This window comes from Osmerus eperlanus, chromosome 5 (genome assembly GCF_963692335.1).
Source record: "Osmerus eperlanus chromosome 5, fOsmEpe2.1, whole genome shotgun sequence".
NCBI classification, from domain to species: domain Eukaryota; kingdom Metazoa; phylum Chordata; class Actinopteri; order Osmeriformes; family Osmeridae; genus Osmerus; species Osmerus eperlanus.
This window is the reverse complement of record NC_085022.1, coordinates 6,074,092-6,091,108: the sequence shown is the minus strand read 5'-3', so window position 1 is coordinate 6,091,108 and position 17,017 is coordinate 6,074,092. Positions and strand designations below refer to the sequence as shown.

The 17,017-nt window shown below is 43.1% G+C and overlaps 2 protein-coding genes across 2 annotated transcripts; both read right to left on the bottom strand.

Annotated features, from left to right (window-relative positions):
- Positions 1-79: 79 nt before the first annotated feature.
- On the bottom strand, positions 80-7,512 carry e2f4 (E2F transcription factor 4). Its single transcript, XM_062461383.1, has 10 exons — positions 7,044-7,512; positions 5,630-5,739; positions 5,260-5,420; positions 5,034-5,078; positions 4,683-4,747; positions 3,571-3,856; positions 2,883-3,047; positions 2,695-2,742; positions 2,545-2,589; positions 80-2,151 (listed from the first exon to the last, which is right to left on the bottom strand). Exons 1-10 carry the CDS (start codon positions 7,200-7,202, stop codon positions 2,036-2,038), a joined length of 1,200 nt encoding a protein of 399 aa, XP_062317367.1. The 5' UTR covers positions 7,203-7,512; the 3' UTR covers positions 80-2,035.
- Positions 7,513-9,380: 1,868 nt separating this feature from the next.
- On the bottom strand, positions 9,381-16,939 carry LOC134020621 (cyclic nucleotide-gated cation channel beta-1-like). Its single transcript, XM_062460778.1, has 16 exons — positions 16,926-16,939; positions 16,336-16,385; positions 16,047-16,244; positions 15,661-15,869; positions 15,347-15,397; positions 15,075-15,161; positions 14,908-14,972; positions 14,589-14,711; positions 13,969-14,110; positions 13,252-13,411; positions 12,576-12,673; positions 12,316-12,399; positions 12,098-12,216; positions 11,851-11,997; positions 11,213-11,396; positions 9,381-11,090 (listed from the first exon to the last, which is right to left on the bottom strand). The coding sequence occupies exons 1-16, from the start codon at positions 16,937-16,939 to the stop codon at positions 10,863-10,865; spliced, it is 1,959 nt and encodes a 652-aa protein (XP_062316762.1). The 3' UTR covers positions 9,381-10,862.
- Between the last annotated feature and the right edge of the window lie 78 nt (positions 16,940-17,017).

Below are 17,017 nucleotides of genomic sequence, written 5' to 3'. Positions count from 1 at the left end.
AATTGACTGCTCAAACCGCTGGATTTAACCAGATTTTTATTTTATAGATCCGACCATTATGCCAAATAAAACAAAAATGTCACATGATTTATTTATTCATTTCATCGAGGTGACGTAACTACAATATAGCCATCATCATGAACCAGTTTAAATTCTTTGATACTGTAGACAGTATCCTTCACAAACATACAAACGCCCGCGAACACATACACCCTGCTGTTTCTGATAGAAATCCCTGGGTTTGGAAAGGCTTCAGTGAATTGACAGCAATACTTTTGTAACCAGGTGAAGGGTACCTCTATAGTGTTTCATTTCAGCCCATACCACCCCTGGTCTATGCTCTTAAAGCCTTGTCAGACTAACCACCATGCTCACATTTCGTTTAACTTCCTTTATATTTATAATGAATATAACTTCATTACATTTACATTTAGTCATTTAGCGGACGCTCTTATCCAGAACTTCATAATTTAAAGTAAAACTAAATGTGAGTTTGTGAGGTCTAGCTGGTTCCATGCACATCACTTATCCCTATGCAAAAGGAGACAAAAGAATGACAGCATAAGGCTAGATAACCAGTTCCAGTCAAAAAGAGAGCAAGTTTAAGTCACCATTCTCATATTGACCTTTCAATCCTTCTAAGACATCTGCCAGCAAGTGTATGGGGGTTACAGCTTTTCACACTGTCAAATAGGCATGAGAACACCACCCATCCTTACTGATCGGACTGGTGTAAAAGTGCAATGATGAGAAGAGATTTCAGAGGATAATTTTGTACATATATTCCACATAACTAAATCCTCAGATGAGTAACATTATCTAACAGATATTAAAAATATATATATAGAGGCTGTGACACAATACAGAGGCTATTTCTATACAGAGGCTTTGACACATGGAACACATTTGATATAAAAAGGGAAAAAAACAACCTTAAATGTGTAATATAACATACATCTTTTACACAGAGAGAATGATATAAACGGGGGTACTTCAGACATATGTCTACAGGGTTGAGCAACATATTAACAGACAATAAACCAGCACTGAAAAGTGCTGCTGTTCTTCTTGGCAACTATACATTATCTGTAAAAGATACAAATGAAAACATACATTTGATTTCACATACACTGACACGCATAAGCTAAATAAAATTATGTTTATATACGCACAATGATCGCATGTTTTTTTCGTGAGGTGAATAAAATGGGCACAAAAAAAACATGGAGGACAAACAAGACAATGAGGACCAAAGCTCGTCATCAAGAGAATGATCGGTTTGATTCAGGACTGTCTGATTCTTTCAAATGATTTGTTCACCTGGCTTGTTCGCTAATGTTGTCCGTCTCTCAGTCTAACGTACTGTAGCTCATTGACATGTCAATATCTGTGGTACAAAATATATATTCTCTATATACAGGACGACAGTGCATATTTAATCAGCTGTGCTCTGTCAGCGCACGTTTGAGCTCGCACGGCTGTCTCAAATGTGTGTGTGTGTGTACAGAAGCCAGGGTGTATAGGTCAATGACAGCCTGTGTGTGTGTGTGTGTCCACATGTGAGTGTCTGCTGTTTGCGTCCGTGTGTCTGATGTGTGCATGCTTGTGTGTGTGCATGCGTGTATGGCGGGGAGACTGCCAATTGTTTCTGTACGTTTGTACCATGGCTTCACCAAACGCACGTGGAAGAAATTAAATTTCTCACACACATAGCAGTTTCACAAAGAGGAGGCATTTGACCTGAGAGATTTAGTGAGTTTAGAACGGACACACTGTGTTAAACCTCAGTACCTGTATCCATGGAGACTGGGCTCAAGGTTAAGGACATAAGGGAAACCAACGTTACAAAAGCTCCATCGTATACACAGGAGAAACAACATTTTCTTATAATACACAGAGATCCAAAAATAGAATCGCTCATTTGCTTTTAAGGTTGTGTAGTTTGTTTGTGTTTTTCCATAGAAAATGTAAAAAAAAGATTTGTTCCTCTCTTCTTCCGGTACGACTTCTGCACACAAGCTGAAGGGTGGTGATGTCAGAGGTTAAGGATGGGCACGTCAAAAAGGTCACACAGGCCCTCGGTCTCGTCCAGGTTGTAGATGTAGTCATGATCACCAGGAGGAGGGGACAGGCGGAGGAGAGGAGAGAACACTAGATAGATAGATAGAGAGAGAGAGATAGAGATAGAGATAGAGAGAGCGTGAGAAAAACAGAGCGAGACAGTGAGAGAGAGAGCGAGACAGTGAGAGAGAGAGAGCGTGAGAAAAACATACATCACATATAAATACCCTCCTGAGACCCAGGGGGAAATACATTACGAACAGGATTTTTCTTTTTTTTTTTACACAACAGTTTTCTTATTTGGTAAACCAGTGGCTCGCAGACACATCCATGCGCAGCAGTGGGATGTTGTTCCCCTAGATTGGCACTGGCCATGCTACACACGGACACAAAGAAACCACTCACAGGGTTGTAATGTCATTTTTCTGAATCTACCCATCCTTCACTGAGTATCTGGATTTAATTCATGTCACTTGAACTTACCTTCTGAGGACATTAACTCCTCCAACAAGTCTGCACTCATGATCTCTGTTAGATGAAGGGATGAAAGGATCAGATGGAGATTAAAAACATTTTCATGTTACACTTGATTGATTCCTGATTAAGAGTTTGAAGACCTGAATTACTACTTGCCTTTAGTTGGGTCAAACATTTCAGACAGGTCTTTGGGGAAATCCAGCACTATGGACAGAAGGATTGAAACGTTAGAATGGGACTTTCATCACTCCTCAAAATTATAGTTTTGGAATGGACAAATATATTACGTTTTGGAAGGAATGATTTCAGTTCAACGAATCCAAAGCATCCACCCGCACACTTACATTCAGAGGGTGCTGACTTGATTGGCTCAAAGACTGCAGAGGAGGAAGGCGAGCTGCCGTCCAATGAGGCGGATGACTGGAGTGCCTGGGCGTCCAATAGCGGTGTGGGTCGGATAGATGTGTCTGAGGCTGCAGCCAATGAGCTCCCATTGCTGCTTGTTATTTCTGGGGAGGGGGAGGAAGGATGACATCAGCTACACAATGAGCAAGCATTTATGAATGTTGGGGGGTATGTGTATAGCTCAGTGGTTAGAGTATTTGACTGTAGATCAAAATGGATACAGGTTTTAATCCCACTGTACATTGCTTTGGATAAAAGCATCTGCTAAATGAATACATTATTATATTATTATTTTAAACATACTGGTTAGGCTTTCACACTTGGCAATTGCTCAATAACTGCTCAACATCTGTGACACTTCTCAGAACACTTACATAAAAGCGTCTGCTAAATGAATAAATGTAATCCCCTCAATGCATTAAACCATACTTACAATCTCTTAATACATTTCATCCACTATCTAACACATGCTTACAAACCCTTAATTAATACATACAAAGGTAATGAGGTAGTCAAACAAAGGCCAGAACTCTGTCAACAAACTCCCCTCTCAAATGTGCATCTTAAACACAGACACTCGTCACCAGAGCGCCCTGCCCCCTACACCCTTCCCCCAGAGTCCCCCACCTGTGGTGGCAGCTGTCTGGGAAGAACTGCTGTTGGTGGCAGGTACAGCCAGACTGGGACCGGAGGAGGCTGAGGAGGGGGCTAGGAGCTGGTGAGGCTGAGAGGAAGGTTTGGGGCCCGGGGTGGTGGTGGTGGTGGGGGGCAGGGTCTGGATCATGTCCTCAGGAGGGGGGACGGGTAGCACCACAGGAGACAGGCTGGACGGGTCCTTGTTGACCAGAAGCACCTCAATGGGTCCTGCCGAGCTCTTCAGGCGGATCTGGTACTTCTTCTGGCCGTTGATGGTCTGTTCACACGGGGAACCAGAGAGTACGAGACAGCGTTTGGGTATAATAGACACAGACTAAAAGGCATCTCTGGCTGTGTGTGTGTGTGTATGAATGTGTGTGAGCGAATGAGTGAGTGAGCGAGCAAGCAAGAAAGCAGCATGTGAGTGAATGAATAAATAAATGATTATGTATGTGAGTGTGTCTGTGAGAGAGACAGTGATAGAGAGATAGTGAGAGAGACAGTGAGCAGTGTTTCCCACACAGACTATTCGTGGCGGTGCGCCACAGAATCAACACCGGCCGCCACATATTGTGTTTCGTCAAAAAAAAAAAATTACACTATTTAGGTAAAAACACGCAGCGTATTCGTTCAGCTGCATTTCCTTTCCCTGCTCTCCCTCCGTCTCTCCGTCTTTCTCACATAAGCACAATCACAACGTCAGCACACGTTAGCAACGACGCATACCTACGCCGTTCTAGTAAGACCGACAGCTATATCAGCGAGCCTTCAGCATTAGTGCCGTAGCTAAGGTCAAGGACAGTTGAGGCTACTTTTCGCTAGGTACCTACGGACATAATCGAAGGTTCCCATTCGTTCTTTTGGTGAGAAGTCTCAGGAGCTAGCTACTTACCCGGCGTCATGGAGCCGACCAGTTAAATAGTTATTTAGCACTAGCGTCGCTACCTGCATATGCAGAAATTATTTGTTTGTTGTTGTTGATTTTGTGAATTATTTCGACCCCCCCCCCCCCCCCCCCCGCCACAAATAGCTTTCTAATCTGTGGGAAACACTGCAGTGAGAGAGAGACAGTGAGAGAGAGAGAGTTAGAAACTGGTACTTACAGACTCTGGGACAGGCACTTCCAGCTGTGTGCCTGTGGGGGCACGGATGGCTAGCAGGGTATCACCTAGAGGGCACAGGACACAGAAGGGGTGCACAGGGGCGGAACGAGGAGGGGGGGTCACAACTATGAGTGTACATGTGCAGCTTTGGAATAAATACTCGATAAATACAACCTTCCTCCTTCCACAACTTATCTGCAAAGACTAGATGGGTGAAATGTAAAAGACTACAAGCTTTCACCAAACCAAAGATGGTTAGATCAGATATTTCCTAAAGAGCATCTTTACTTTTCCAGAGTAGGAGAGAGACGGAGGACAGCTGGGAAAAGAAGGAAAGGCAAGGAGGCCTACCCTTGAACGCTCCACACAGGTCTTCGTGTCTTACATAAGCCAGAGTGGATTTGTGTTAAGGGTACAACATCTTACCACTGGAACATAAATCACTGACCAAAACACTCTAAGCAAATAGCAGGATTCTGCACAGCAAGCGGAGCACAGGTAGGACTCCTGTTATGTCTACGACCCCGAGTTTCATCGCCACGTTCCTGTGGGCAGAGCTGCTACAGTAAAGGATATGGGCTGTTCTGTGAGTCGTCCGTGACGTTTTTGATGCTCTGCTGGACCCAGACCCTCTGCTGGTCCAGCTCCTGTTCCCTCCTGTCAAGGTCGTCCAACTCTGCCTTCAGGTCTATCAGCTTGTCTGCTATCTCCCTGGTGTTGCAGCCTGGGCCCACACCCCTGTGGACAGGAGAGGGAGTGATAGAGGGGAAGAGGGAGGGGGAGAGGAAGGGAAGCACACACAAATAGAGAAATAGACAGACAGACAGAAGCGTTAGAAGTGTAAGCGATGCAAAAAGCTGAAATGTTGGAAGGCCAGTGTGTGGGAGAACCAGAAATGATTCCTGTAAGCCCGTGTATACATCCTGTAGCTACATTCAGTTACTCACTTCCACTGAATGCTGTTCTTGGACTTCTTCTCGATCAGACCGATGCCCTCCAAGACGTTGGTGATGTCATAGATGCGCCGTTTCTGTCGGACGGCTAGAGTGTCTGCAGCCTGTCGGGAAGAGACCAGCGAGACATCTTAGTAGTAAATAAGAAAGTGTTTGCTCAGCAGATGATTTTATCCAAAGAGATGTACAAAGGGGCAATCAAACCTGCAACCTCTTGATCTGCGGTCAAATACTCAACCACTGAGATGCAACCCCTCCCCTACCTCCTGCCATCACCATCTCAGCTCAGGGGAACTGCTACTGATGACATGTGGTGTTTTGGGTATACTTGGTGAGTGTGAATCACTTCATTTTGTAAGTGATGGCCTTACTAGGAGTAGCCTACTTAGCAATGGTATCAACACTTTTAAAACCACACATTGACAGGAAATGACAGAATGAAACAGTTGTTTTGATATGATTAACACCCTCCATATAGAAACTTTCCAGCTTTTACTTTGACAGACAGCCAAGTCACACTACACGTCGTCAACCAGCATTTGATAAAGTGTACAGCAGAATGTCTAGAGCTGATAACTGTTTGGTGTGTTTTAGGCCGATCTATGCCACTGCCTACACTTGCCATGTTAAAACAGGGTGTGCTCAGTCCCACCCTGGTCTAACTACCACAGTAACTGTGACTGGCCTGCAGATAAAGGGTGAGGACACATATTATTTATCTTTATTTGAAACCTTCTTTCAAACCTTCTGGCCTAGACTTTCAAACCTTCTGGCATCAATATAAACTTACCCTTGTGGGTGAAGTGCATATGCCTGTGTGTGTGTGTGTGTGTGTGTGTGTGTGTGTGTCCTCTCTGTGTGTTTCATTCTGATACTGTACAACTATTCACAGATGTCCATAATGGGCAAACTGTCGACCAGTTTGACGAGTTCGTACAATGCTGACTGCTTTCCAGATTGATGACCTAGAACATGCTACACATCATACATACAGAAAGCATCTGTTTACATCATTCAAAGTTTTGCTTCTGCCAGTAATACCAGGACGGTCACTAAGACAAATCCAATACAATGATGAGTGGGAACCTCACAAGAGTTTGTTCAGAGGCGGTTGACAAAAGATGACCCACTTTTACACAGTGGAATCTGCAGGGGGCAGTCTGAAAAGTTGTCCAACTTTCACAAGCTGGGCTTGCAAATGTGCGGAACGTTAGTACATACGTCAAACTCAATGACAAGTTAATTTATTAACGGAAGCTAACAATCACTGTTGAAAAGCACTCAGCTAACGTTATCATTTGAGTGGCCATCCATTCAAACGCTAGCTTGTTAGCTAGCATTGCAATGTGGTGGTGCAGAGGGGCTCGAATGACATCCGCGTGCCAACAACAAAGAGGTGCATGCTTACTGCTTTCAGGTCCAGAACTCCATCCTTGGCCTCTTGCAGTAACGTGACGAACTTGGTCGTGAGCAGCCCAAGGCTCTTTTCGTGTCGGCTGGGAGTTTGAGGCTGCAACGAATCTGCCATTGCTCCAAGTTCGGTTCTTCCCGTCTCTAGCTCCATCATATTGTTCGGATCCAAAGCTTTTAGCTCCAGTCTAAGCCTCTCCTCACACTGTTAGTACAGTACTAGTCCTAACACCACTAGCTAACTGTAGCGAGCACCCCTGCGACTCGCACTAAGCAAGCGAGAGAAGCGGGGAATTTGTCAATGACTAAGCTAGGTGGTAATTCTGATAGTCTGGCCTGGCCCGGTCCAGATTGTTTATCTGGTAGTCCAGAACAGGCCTGTGAGATATTTCAATGAGCATAAGGTCTGAGAAGCCGTTGAGCACGCTAGGTATGCTGGGATAGTGTTCTCATTAGGTTGCCAGGTTTAAAAGAAATAGTGAAACAATCCAACGTAGTCTGCTGATGGATGTATCTGTAGAACACGGTCAATAAAAACATTGAAAATACCACGAGCCTTGTTTGACACCTGCCTAAATCTATTATAGAAAATACATTACCGTTGTTAATCCCACATGGATCCGAGCTCTTCTTGTCCGGAATCTTGTAAATCTGGCAACCCGCAACAACTCCAGACCTTCGCTTTCTGGGGAACAAAGTTTTTTCACAGCTTTACACTCAATGGTCATTTTATAGCAATCAAAGATAACACTTTGGAAAAAGGCTACATTAATTATCTCGTAACTATATAATATGGAACACCGAGTTAGTCAAAATTAAAGAAATAAATAGGAAAATAAATAGATAAATACATACATAAATAAATATGGCTATGAAATAAATTCTGAAATAAAATAAAATATGGCAATAAATATATAAATATAGCATTATATAATTATATAGCTGAATCCATTTACCGTCATGAATAAATAAATACATTTATTTCTTTCAAAATGACGTTTTTGAAAAAACAACATTTATTTATTTCATGGGACTTTTATTTCCTAATGCCAAATTTATTTACTTTTTGATACTTTTATTTCCTAACGCCACTTATATTTCCGAGCACCACATTTATTTCTGTGCTGTATTTATTTCCAGTCTCACATGCAAACGAGAGGGGCGTGGTTATTTTCAGACCAACGCAGCTGCACAAGATCGAAGGCAGATAGGGACACCTAGATTCGGTAGATGATGGAAGACATTAGTCGTGTCAGAGATCGCATGCTGGCCTTATAGATCAAGACTTCAATATCTATGTTCTGTAGAGCACTTATCCGCTAAAGTACCTCTACAAAATCTGCAATGTGTGCCAAAATAATATATCCTGACAAGCCATGCTGATCAATTTGATCTATAAGACGTCATTTTGAGAAAAAAAAAACGTCATTTTGAAATCAATAAATGTATTTATTTATTGATGTTGGTAAATGGATTCAGCTATATAATGCTATATTTATATGTTTATTGGCATCTTTTTTTTCAGAATTTATTTCATAGCCATATTTATTTATGTATGTATTTATCTATTTATTTACCTATTTATTTATTTATTTATTTAATTTGGACTAACTCCGTGTTCCATACAATAATACCCAACAACATTGTACATGTTAGTACTATCCTAGGGCTAGGCTGTTACTTGAAGTGTAGTTTACTGAACTCGAACCCACGTTTATCCACTCCCCTCATATACTGCTAACTCTCCTCTCCTACCTCACATCTGCCTTCACTTTGTTATTTGCACTACTGGAATGTCAATTTGCAATACTGACTGTTTATTACAGTAACAACTGTTTACTTATGCATCTTACACTACAATACTTGAACTGGATTATGCTCATTTGCACTGCCGACTGTTATTTACAGTACCAACTGTTTACATTTGCATTTTGCACCGTACTTCTAACTGTAATATGCAATCACTTTCCACTGCACTTTTACACTTTTTTCGGATAGCTTTTGTCCATACTTTATTGCACTACACTGTATATCCTGCACTTGCTGCTATTGCACTTCTGGTTAGACCTACAACTGTATTTCGTTGCCTTGTACCTGTACTTGTGTAATGACAATAAAGTTGAATCTGATCTGATCTGAGTTGGCACAGTTGGAGGGTAATGAAGTGTATCTACAATCTACATTGCAGTTTCTATGTAACAATGTTATACTGTAACCTAGGTATTGATATGTAGTTCCATGATAGTTCATTTACTGTAAGTACTGAAAGTGTTCTAATTATTCAGTCAATACTCTCGAAACAGAGATTACATATAACGATACACAACAATTTATAGATTCCACACACAGACAAAACATTTATTTAGTGACTTACATTTTTGCAGATGAGTAAAGTGTAAAAAGCAAGGGCATCTTATTAAAAGTCTTTGCATTTTATGTCACTTAATACACACTCCAAATTAGCATTCCTCCCCTAAAACAACAACGTTTTGCTTGAACCTACTATCTGGCAGTTTCCGTGGCTGATTATTATATCCTATTATTTCTGAGAATATATATATCTGTACAACAACTATAAAAGTCATAGGTCTATTGGTTCCTAATAAATTACTTTCAAATACATAATTACTATCAAACAGTACTTACAAATATAGTGAAACAAAACGTAATAGACTCATTAAAATCGTCAGTAACATAACCTATTTTCATATAATTTATCATAAATCAACAACAAAGATAGGGATTTTTTCTTATGGTCAGTAAGAATGTAGGTAAATGTACAAATGAAGGTCCAATATTGAAAATTCAATATTTAGTTTGTTGGGAAGCTGCCAGCTCTACATGTATTTTTACATTGTCATGAACAGTTTATTCAGATTCTAGTGATTCTAGTGGTTTTTAAGCAGGACAATCCCCTGTCTGCATACAAATAGATACATTTCCAAAATATTTCCATAACAAATAATCTATTCAAAAAAGCTCTTAAATTAAAAAATCCAAGACAAATTTATGAAGATATCGACAACACAAGATTCATGAAAAAATAAGGCAAGTTTTGTTTTACATCTTTACAAAATTGCTGTAAACATCTATTATGCACATCAGAAAAATCATTCCTCATACTGAGGAAATAAAAACCTGACTTTTTTGTCATCATATTCTCCAATATGCCCGTCTAAGGAATGATGGCTTGATCCTCTCGCTAGTAAACGAAAGAAAGCTCCATGGTTCAGGGTTCAGGAGAAGGCAGTTGATTCACAGACAGAACCGCAGCAGACCTGATAACTAACACAGATATACGTACACACATACAGACACAAACACCTCGATCCTGTGCAATCTTATCCGAACGAAATACAATTGAAATTATTGCTAAATTGTTTTGTTTTAAACTCTTGGAGTAAACAGAAATAGAGAGCGTGTAGCAGCAAATACATCACTAGTGATAAGGAGGAAGAGCATTTTTCCCTCCTCTCCTGGTAATTTTCATAACAGAAGTGTGGAGAGGACTACAATAAAGTAGGATTTTGCAGGTATTTAAGGAAAGGTTTAAGTGGAAGTGTCAGTCTTTGGATAATTCGTATTATTTTGTTGCCAAATGTCGTCATGATGTCATCTCGTTACTTCCTGTAAAGCCCACAAGACCAACCAAGCAGATGGAACAAAACAAAAATATGCAGGAAGTATTAGATGTTATTTCGGATCGGGATTTAGAACTCATCCAGTGCTCCAGCCTTCTATCTCACTGCCCAGATGTAATAATGTAATTGAATTTGAGAGAGTGGGATTGAACCACCAACCCCTTAAAATATTTTACTCATATCTTCTTCTTTTCTCTCTTCTTCCCTCCTTTTGCTGCCTCATCCCTCCCTTCTTCATGCTCTGTGTCTTCTGGGTCCTTGTCCGAGGATAAAGTGTCATCTCCCTGGGTGCCAAGCATCATGGAGCTGTTGGAGTTCAGGGAGGGGGTCGCAGGGGGGCGGTCAGGCTCAGGGGCGAGGGTGGAGATGGGAGAGGGGGTGGGCAGGGAGGTGGAGATGGAGGGCTGGAGGAGACACGGGTGTTACAGGTTGTGACACACGGTAGAGGAGGGTGAGATAGACAGGGATATCGTTTGAATGACGGAAAGCGCGTGTACATAGCGGTGTCTACAGTTGTCTACAGTACCTGCGGTGAGATGGACTTGTTGGCCCTTTCCTTCATCTTGGCCAGGGTTCCTCTGAAGCCAGACTTCCCTGTCATCTCCAGAGCAGCTTTCAGCAGCTTAGGGGTCCCTGCCCGGGGCGGGGGGAGGGAGACTTTAGCTTCTGGCTTTGCTTCGGCTGGCTTTTTGTCCTTGGTCAGCATTTTACTGTGAGCACAAACATAATAAAAATAATAATATAGTAATGTACTGTATGTATTCATTAAGTATTCATTTATCAGATGCTATTTATCTAAAGACACATACAGGGGCGGATTTTAAACTTTTGATGTGCATTCAAATGCCAAATAGCCAACTGAATTACACCCACACCCCCTTCACCAGACACAGTAGCACTTGAGGCGTGCAGAGGTTAAGTGCCGTGGCAGAGTGAACGGGCAATGAGTATTTTTGATACCAGCACCTGTTGCTTTTGTTGCAGTACTCCTCTCCTCCCATCTCCTCCCCATTCCTCTCCTCACCTCTCCCCTCCTGTCACTTCTGATTGTGATTTAAATGCATTAATATATTTGTTTCAACGTCTATCAATATATATGAGTTGTTTTTTAGATGGTTGTCAGTCCCTGAGGACAGGCAAGTCCTCCAGAAGTCCTGGTCTCACCGGGCCTTCCTCCTGAGAAGCTTTTGGGATTCTGGGTAGTGAACCAGAATATCGTTCAGGTCCTTCTTGTCCAGGATGAAAAGGTTAGCAAAGCCGTGAGCAATCACATTGGCTGTTCGCCTGTTTCCACCACCAATCGCCAGCAAACTGCCATTCAAAGAAAAGGCATTTTATGTGTTGCACATTAGGAGATGTAATGTCAAACAAGTACTTGAAGCAGGCCCTAGTTGATGTGCAGAGGACCTACCTGATCTCTCCGAACACGGACCCCGCCCTGAGTGTGACGAACACAGTCCTTCCATCTGGCCCCCCCACCACCTGCACCTCTCCTGCTTTAATGATGTACATCTCTCGGCCCACCTCCCCCTGCAACACATGACTGGTGTGAGAGAAAGTGTGTGCGTGTGTGTGTGTGTGTGGGGGGGGGGGGGTTGTGTGTGAATGTGTATGTGCGTGCTTGTGTACCTTTTTGCAGACATAATCCCCAGGCAGGTAGACAACAGATCTAAGTCTTTTCAGCATGTCAAAGATCATCTGTCTGTCACAACCCTGAGAGACAAAAAGAGAAATACTGTTAGACCAAGGTGGAAAAACCTTGCTCCATTCACAGTAAGACTCTGCGCATCTTATTGAGCGTCTTGAAATCAAGTTCGCCTAAAGTATTGTCATTGTCATTTAGCTTCCTCCGCATCAGTGGGTGGCTTTATGGCGTGTGTGTGACCCACCTGGAAGAGAGCCACCTTACTAACGATGGAGTAGTTGACGTCCACCGCAATGTCCAGACGCATCTTATCTGGCAGCTGTGACAGAAGCTCCTGTTCATCTACAGTATGTAAACACTGAGATTATTACACACACACATCCAAACACGCACAAAAACAAGAAAAGGCTCAAGACACACTTTTTCCGGGAGTACAACAGCACTTAGGAATGATTGGCTGGACCTGATGTTAGTTTCCTCCAGGATCACAATGTCTCTTATTGAGAGACTTGTTGCTGTTGTTGTTTGTTGTAACTGTCCTAAAATAATTGTACTCGCCGCAAAATATATTATTGTTGCTTTCTTTTTTCCACAGGTACACTCTTGCACTTTTGTGGTTCTTGCTGTTTAATTGTAACTTGTCTAACTACATGCTCTTATGGTTCTTCCTGTTGGGACTTATTTGGTTTTCACAATATATCCTTCATGTTTGGCTACCCGCAATGTTTGGGGCTCGTTGTTATGATCAGTGACCTATGCACTTTTGTAAAACTCTCTCTTGGAAGTCGCTTTGGATAAAAGTGTCTGCTAAATGAATAAATGTAAATGTAAATGTAAAAACACACACAGACATAAAGATAATCACACAAATACACAAACACAGGGAGACAGAAATAAACACACACAGCAGGCTTCCTTACCCAGCATGCCTTGGGACTGCCAGGTGTAGTTATACCATGTCTTCACACGGTTCTGCACCTCTCTGGGGATCCGGTATGAGGCCATGTATTTCACGGTGTTGTCCATGCAGGCACGGTAGTGCGTCTTTCCCGCCGTCGCGGCACCAACCACGTCACGCATCTGACATGACATGACACACTTATCTATCACGTCTACGTCTACAACACTATGCGTATGTTGGACATGTCTGAAATGTTTCCAACAAACACCAACATGTCCATCCATTAATGATTTGAAAGAATGCAAATTCTTCAGTACTGTTAACAAATCTTTAGTCTGAAAACTTGTAAACTTAAACAACAGACTGTTAGACACATATACTGTATACAGTATATATATACCAGATCTATATATATATAGACCTTAAGATATAAACCTTATTTCAATGCTAATGATAATATTGCATGTCTTCACCATCTGTTTGTAAGGCAGTGACTATCTTGGAGACCCACCTGTCCAATCATGATGGAGACCCACCTGTCCTAACATGATGGAGACGCACCTGTCCAATCATGATGGAGACCCACCTGTCCTATCATGATGGAGACCCACCTGTCCAATCATGATGGAGACCCACTTGTCCAATCATGATGGAGACCCACCTGTCCTATCATGATGGAGACCCACCTGTCCTATCATGATGGAGACCCACCTGTCCTATCATGATGGAAACCCACCTGTCCAATCATGATGGAGAAGGCAAACACTCCAACAAAGTAGTTGATGAGCTGGAAGATGATCTCTGACAGAGTGGTTGGATCCGGAAGACCGCCGATGGTGATCAAGGTCTTCACAGCATAGTAGTAGCAACGGATATAGCTGGAGAAAAGGAAAGGAGGAAAGTAGATGGTGATGACAATTATGGCTGTGGTGGTGGGGATAATGAGGAAGATGATGATGTTGGTAGTGATACCGATGATGTTGATGTGAGGATGCAATGTTAAATGGACTGCATTTAATTTGCACTTTTTCCTGTTCTGTCCCAACACCCAAAGCGCTTTACATTATGCCTCTCACTCGACAATTCATACACTTATACACCACACATATACTTATACACCAATGACGTCAGATCTGTCATGCAAGGTGCTAGCCTGGCCATCGGGAGCAACTTGGGTTTCAGTGTCTTGCTCAAGGAGTCGGGGATCGAACCACCAACCTTGCGATTAACAGACGACCCTCTCTACCCCCAGAACCACAGCCGTCCCCAACCATCGAACCCCGTAATCATGATAATAATGAGAATTTAGGAGGATGAAGATGATGATATTGATGAAGAGGCCACTGGTGAACTCACCTGTTTCCCTCGCCATTGTAAACCCACTTAGTGGAACCCAGGCCCTCGTAGTCAGACACCCAGTAGTACAGACAGGCGTTACAGTGCAGGCAGAACAGCAGGTAGCTGGTTGTCCGGATCACTCTGGATGGGGCAAGAGATAGTCAGGAAACAGGAGATAGAAAAGAGAGAGGGAGGGAAAGAGGGAGAGAGATAGAATGGAAGAGTGAAAAGAAGAGAGAGAGAGAGACATAGCACAGATCACTGCACACCAGACCTTCCGATACAAGTGATGACACCTAGTGGTGAGTCAATGGAACACTCTTGCTGTGCAGCTCACCTGTAGATATAGGCTTTGGTCAGGATAGCCTCCAGACGCTCGTTGAACTCGAAGAAAGACATGATCTGGAAAGGTATGGCAACAACAGAGAGATTAGTTACCGAAGAGACATTCCTACTGGTATCAAGGTGTGTAGGTTGTAGGCGGATGACCAATGAGAGCCTTGCCTTTAGTAGGCGTGGGACACGGAGGATAGGGTTTATCCCTATTTTGAAGTAGAACAACTCTAGGGGAAGAAGACTGGCCACATCCAACTGGAACACAGAAAAACACAGTCATCATACCCAAACACACATGCACACGCACACACACATACACACACAACTCTTCTTAACTACTCAGCACTGCTAATACGGTCCAACAAGAGTACAACAGGGAGTAAAAAAAGTTAACAAAAAAAGTTAATAAAAAAAAAAAAAAGACTAAATGAGTATGCTACCTTGAATCTCGTGGTCTTCATGTAATTCTTTCTCATGTCCTTCTGGTCACACTGTAGTAGGAAACAGTGACAAATACAAACATTATCGATTTCCCCCCCAAAATGATTTGCCTCCCCCTTTCATTCCACCCTTGGATGTTCATTCTCTGGGGTGGGTGTTGGCTCAGCAGTGAACATGTGTCTGCAGATCAAGAGGTTGCAGGTTGAAATCCCCTCGATGTATGACGCTTTGGATAAAAGCGTCTGCTAAATTGAGGTTGCTTTAGGTGTAGTTCCATGGGCATGAAATCTCCAGTCGTGTGGCATGTTCTCACCACAATGTCCCCGCCGCGGATGAACTGCAACCGCGGCTTAAAGAGAAGCATGTCCAGGATGTAGAGCAGGTCACACAGGTAGTCCATGGTCAGCCACATGTGGATGTTACCGGGAGTCTGGTATGGGAACGCACAGCGCACCGGGATCAGCCAGACATTCCAGTTCCAGGCCAAGGTCACGAAGAACAGCCACAGCACGTACACCAGGTCTTGGAGGGGTGGGGGGTGGGGGGAAGGAGCAGGGGGGAAGGGGAGAGAGTTCTGATGTTTAACTCCATGTAAATGAATACAGGTAGGTCTCACTTAAACAGATAGGCAACAACAACTGCAAAAGCTTAGAGGGAGAGGAGAGGAGGAAAGGAGAGGAGGGCGGGCGGGGGTCTCACTGGTGAAGGGGTCGATGCTAGCAGGGAGGCGGTACTGTAGCAGGGATCGTAGCCTTCGAGGAGCGGTCACCTTGCAGCAGAGCCCAGCCCTAGTGTGCTCCTCCTGCCCAGGGCCACCAGAGGGCGCTTTGCCCTCCTCCTCCTCCTTCGGCTCCTCTGGAGGTGCAGGAGGAGGAGCTGGAACGGCGGGTGCTGGGGCTATCGACCAGAGGTCAGAGAGGGTCAAATGTTAAAGGTGAAGGGTAAAAGTTCAGAGAGTCAGGCCTGGGGCTGCAGTCATGCTGCTCACCTGGGGGTGAGGCGGGGCTTCCAGCTGTGGGTGTGACTGGGTGTTTGCACCTGGAAATAGAAGGTAGTGGACACCCTTCACAACAGCCTACAGCCACAGGCTGCAGTTACCCAATCCCACCCCTAGGTGGCTAGCCTCTCTCAGGAACTTGAGCAATAGAATGAGTTTGTAGAGTGTCGTGTGAGTAGGGTTGGGTATTGTTTCAATTTGATCTATTCCGATTCTGATTCAGGTTTTCAAATATGGTTCTTATCAAACCTTGGTTCCGATTCCAATAATATGTTGTAGAGAAAAAATATCACAATATTGCCTAATGTTCTGTTAGCTAGCTCTGACTGATGTGCAAATAGAAACAGGAGAATATCATTTGATATTTATGGGAAAAATTAACATGTCACGCTTCCTGTAGCCTATTTATTCAACAACATGTGTAGGCCTATTATCTTATCCTGAAGCCTAGTATCCACTATGTAACTAAAAAAGCTTTTTGAGGTGTAAAGTCAGCCTGTAGCCATGTGAAAGGCTCAACCAGGGGAGTACAAGCGACAGGGCATAAGAAACCACTTGCAATGGTATCAATAGAAAAATACCACAAAGGGATCATAATACCCTTCTTAATAAAGTTAGGAACCGAAATGAGAATCGCGCGTGTCTTATCGAATCCATGGTTCTTGGAAATTGG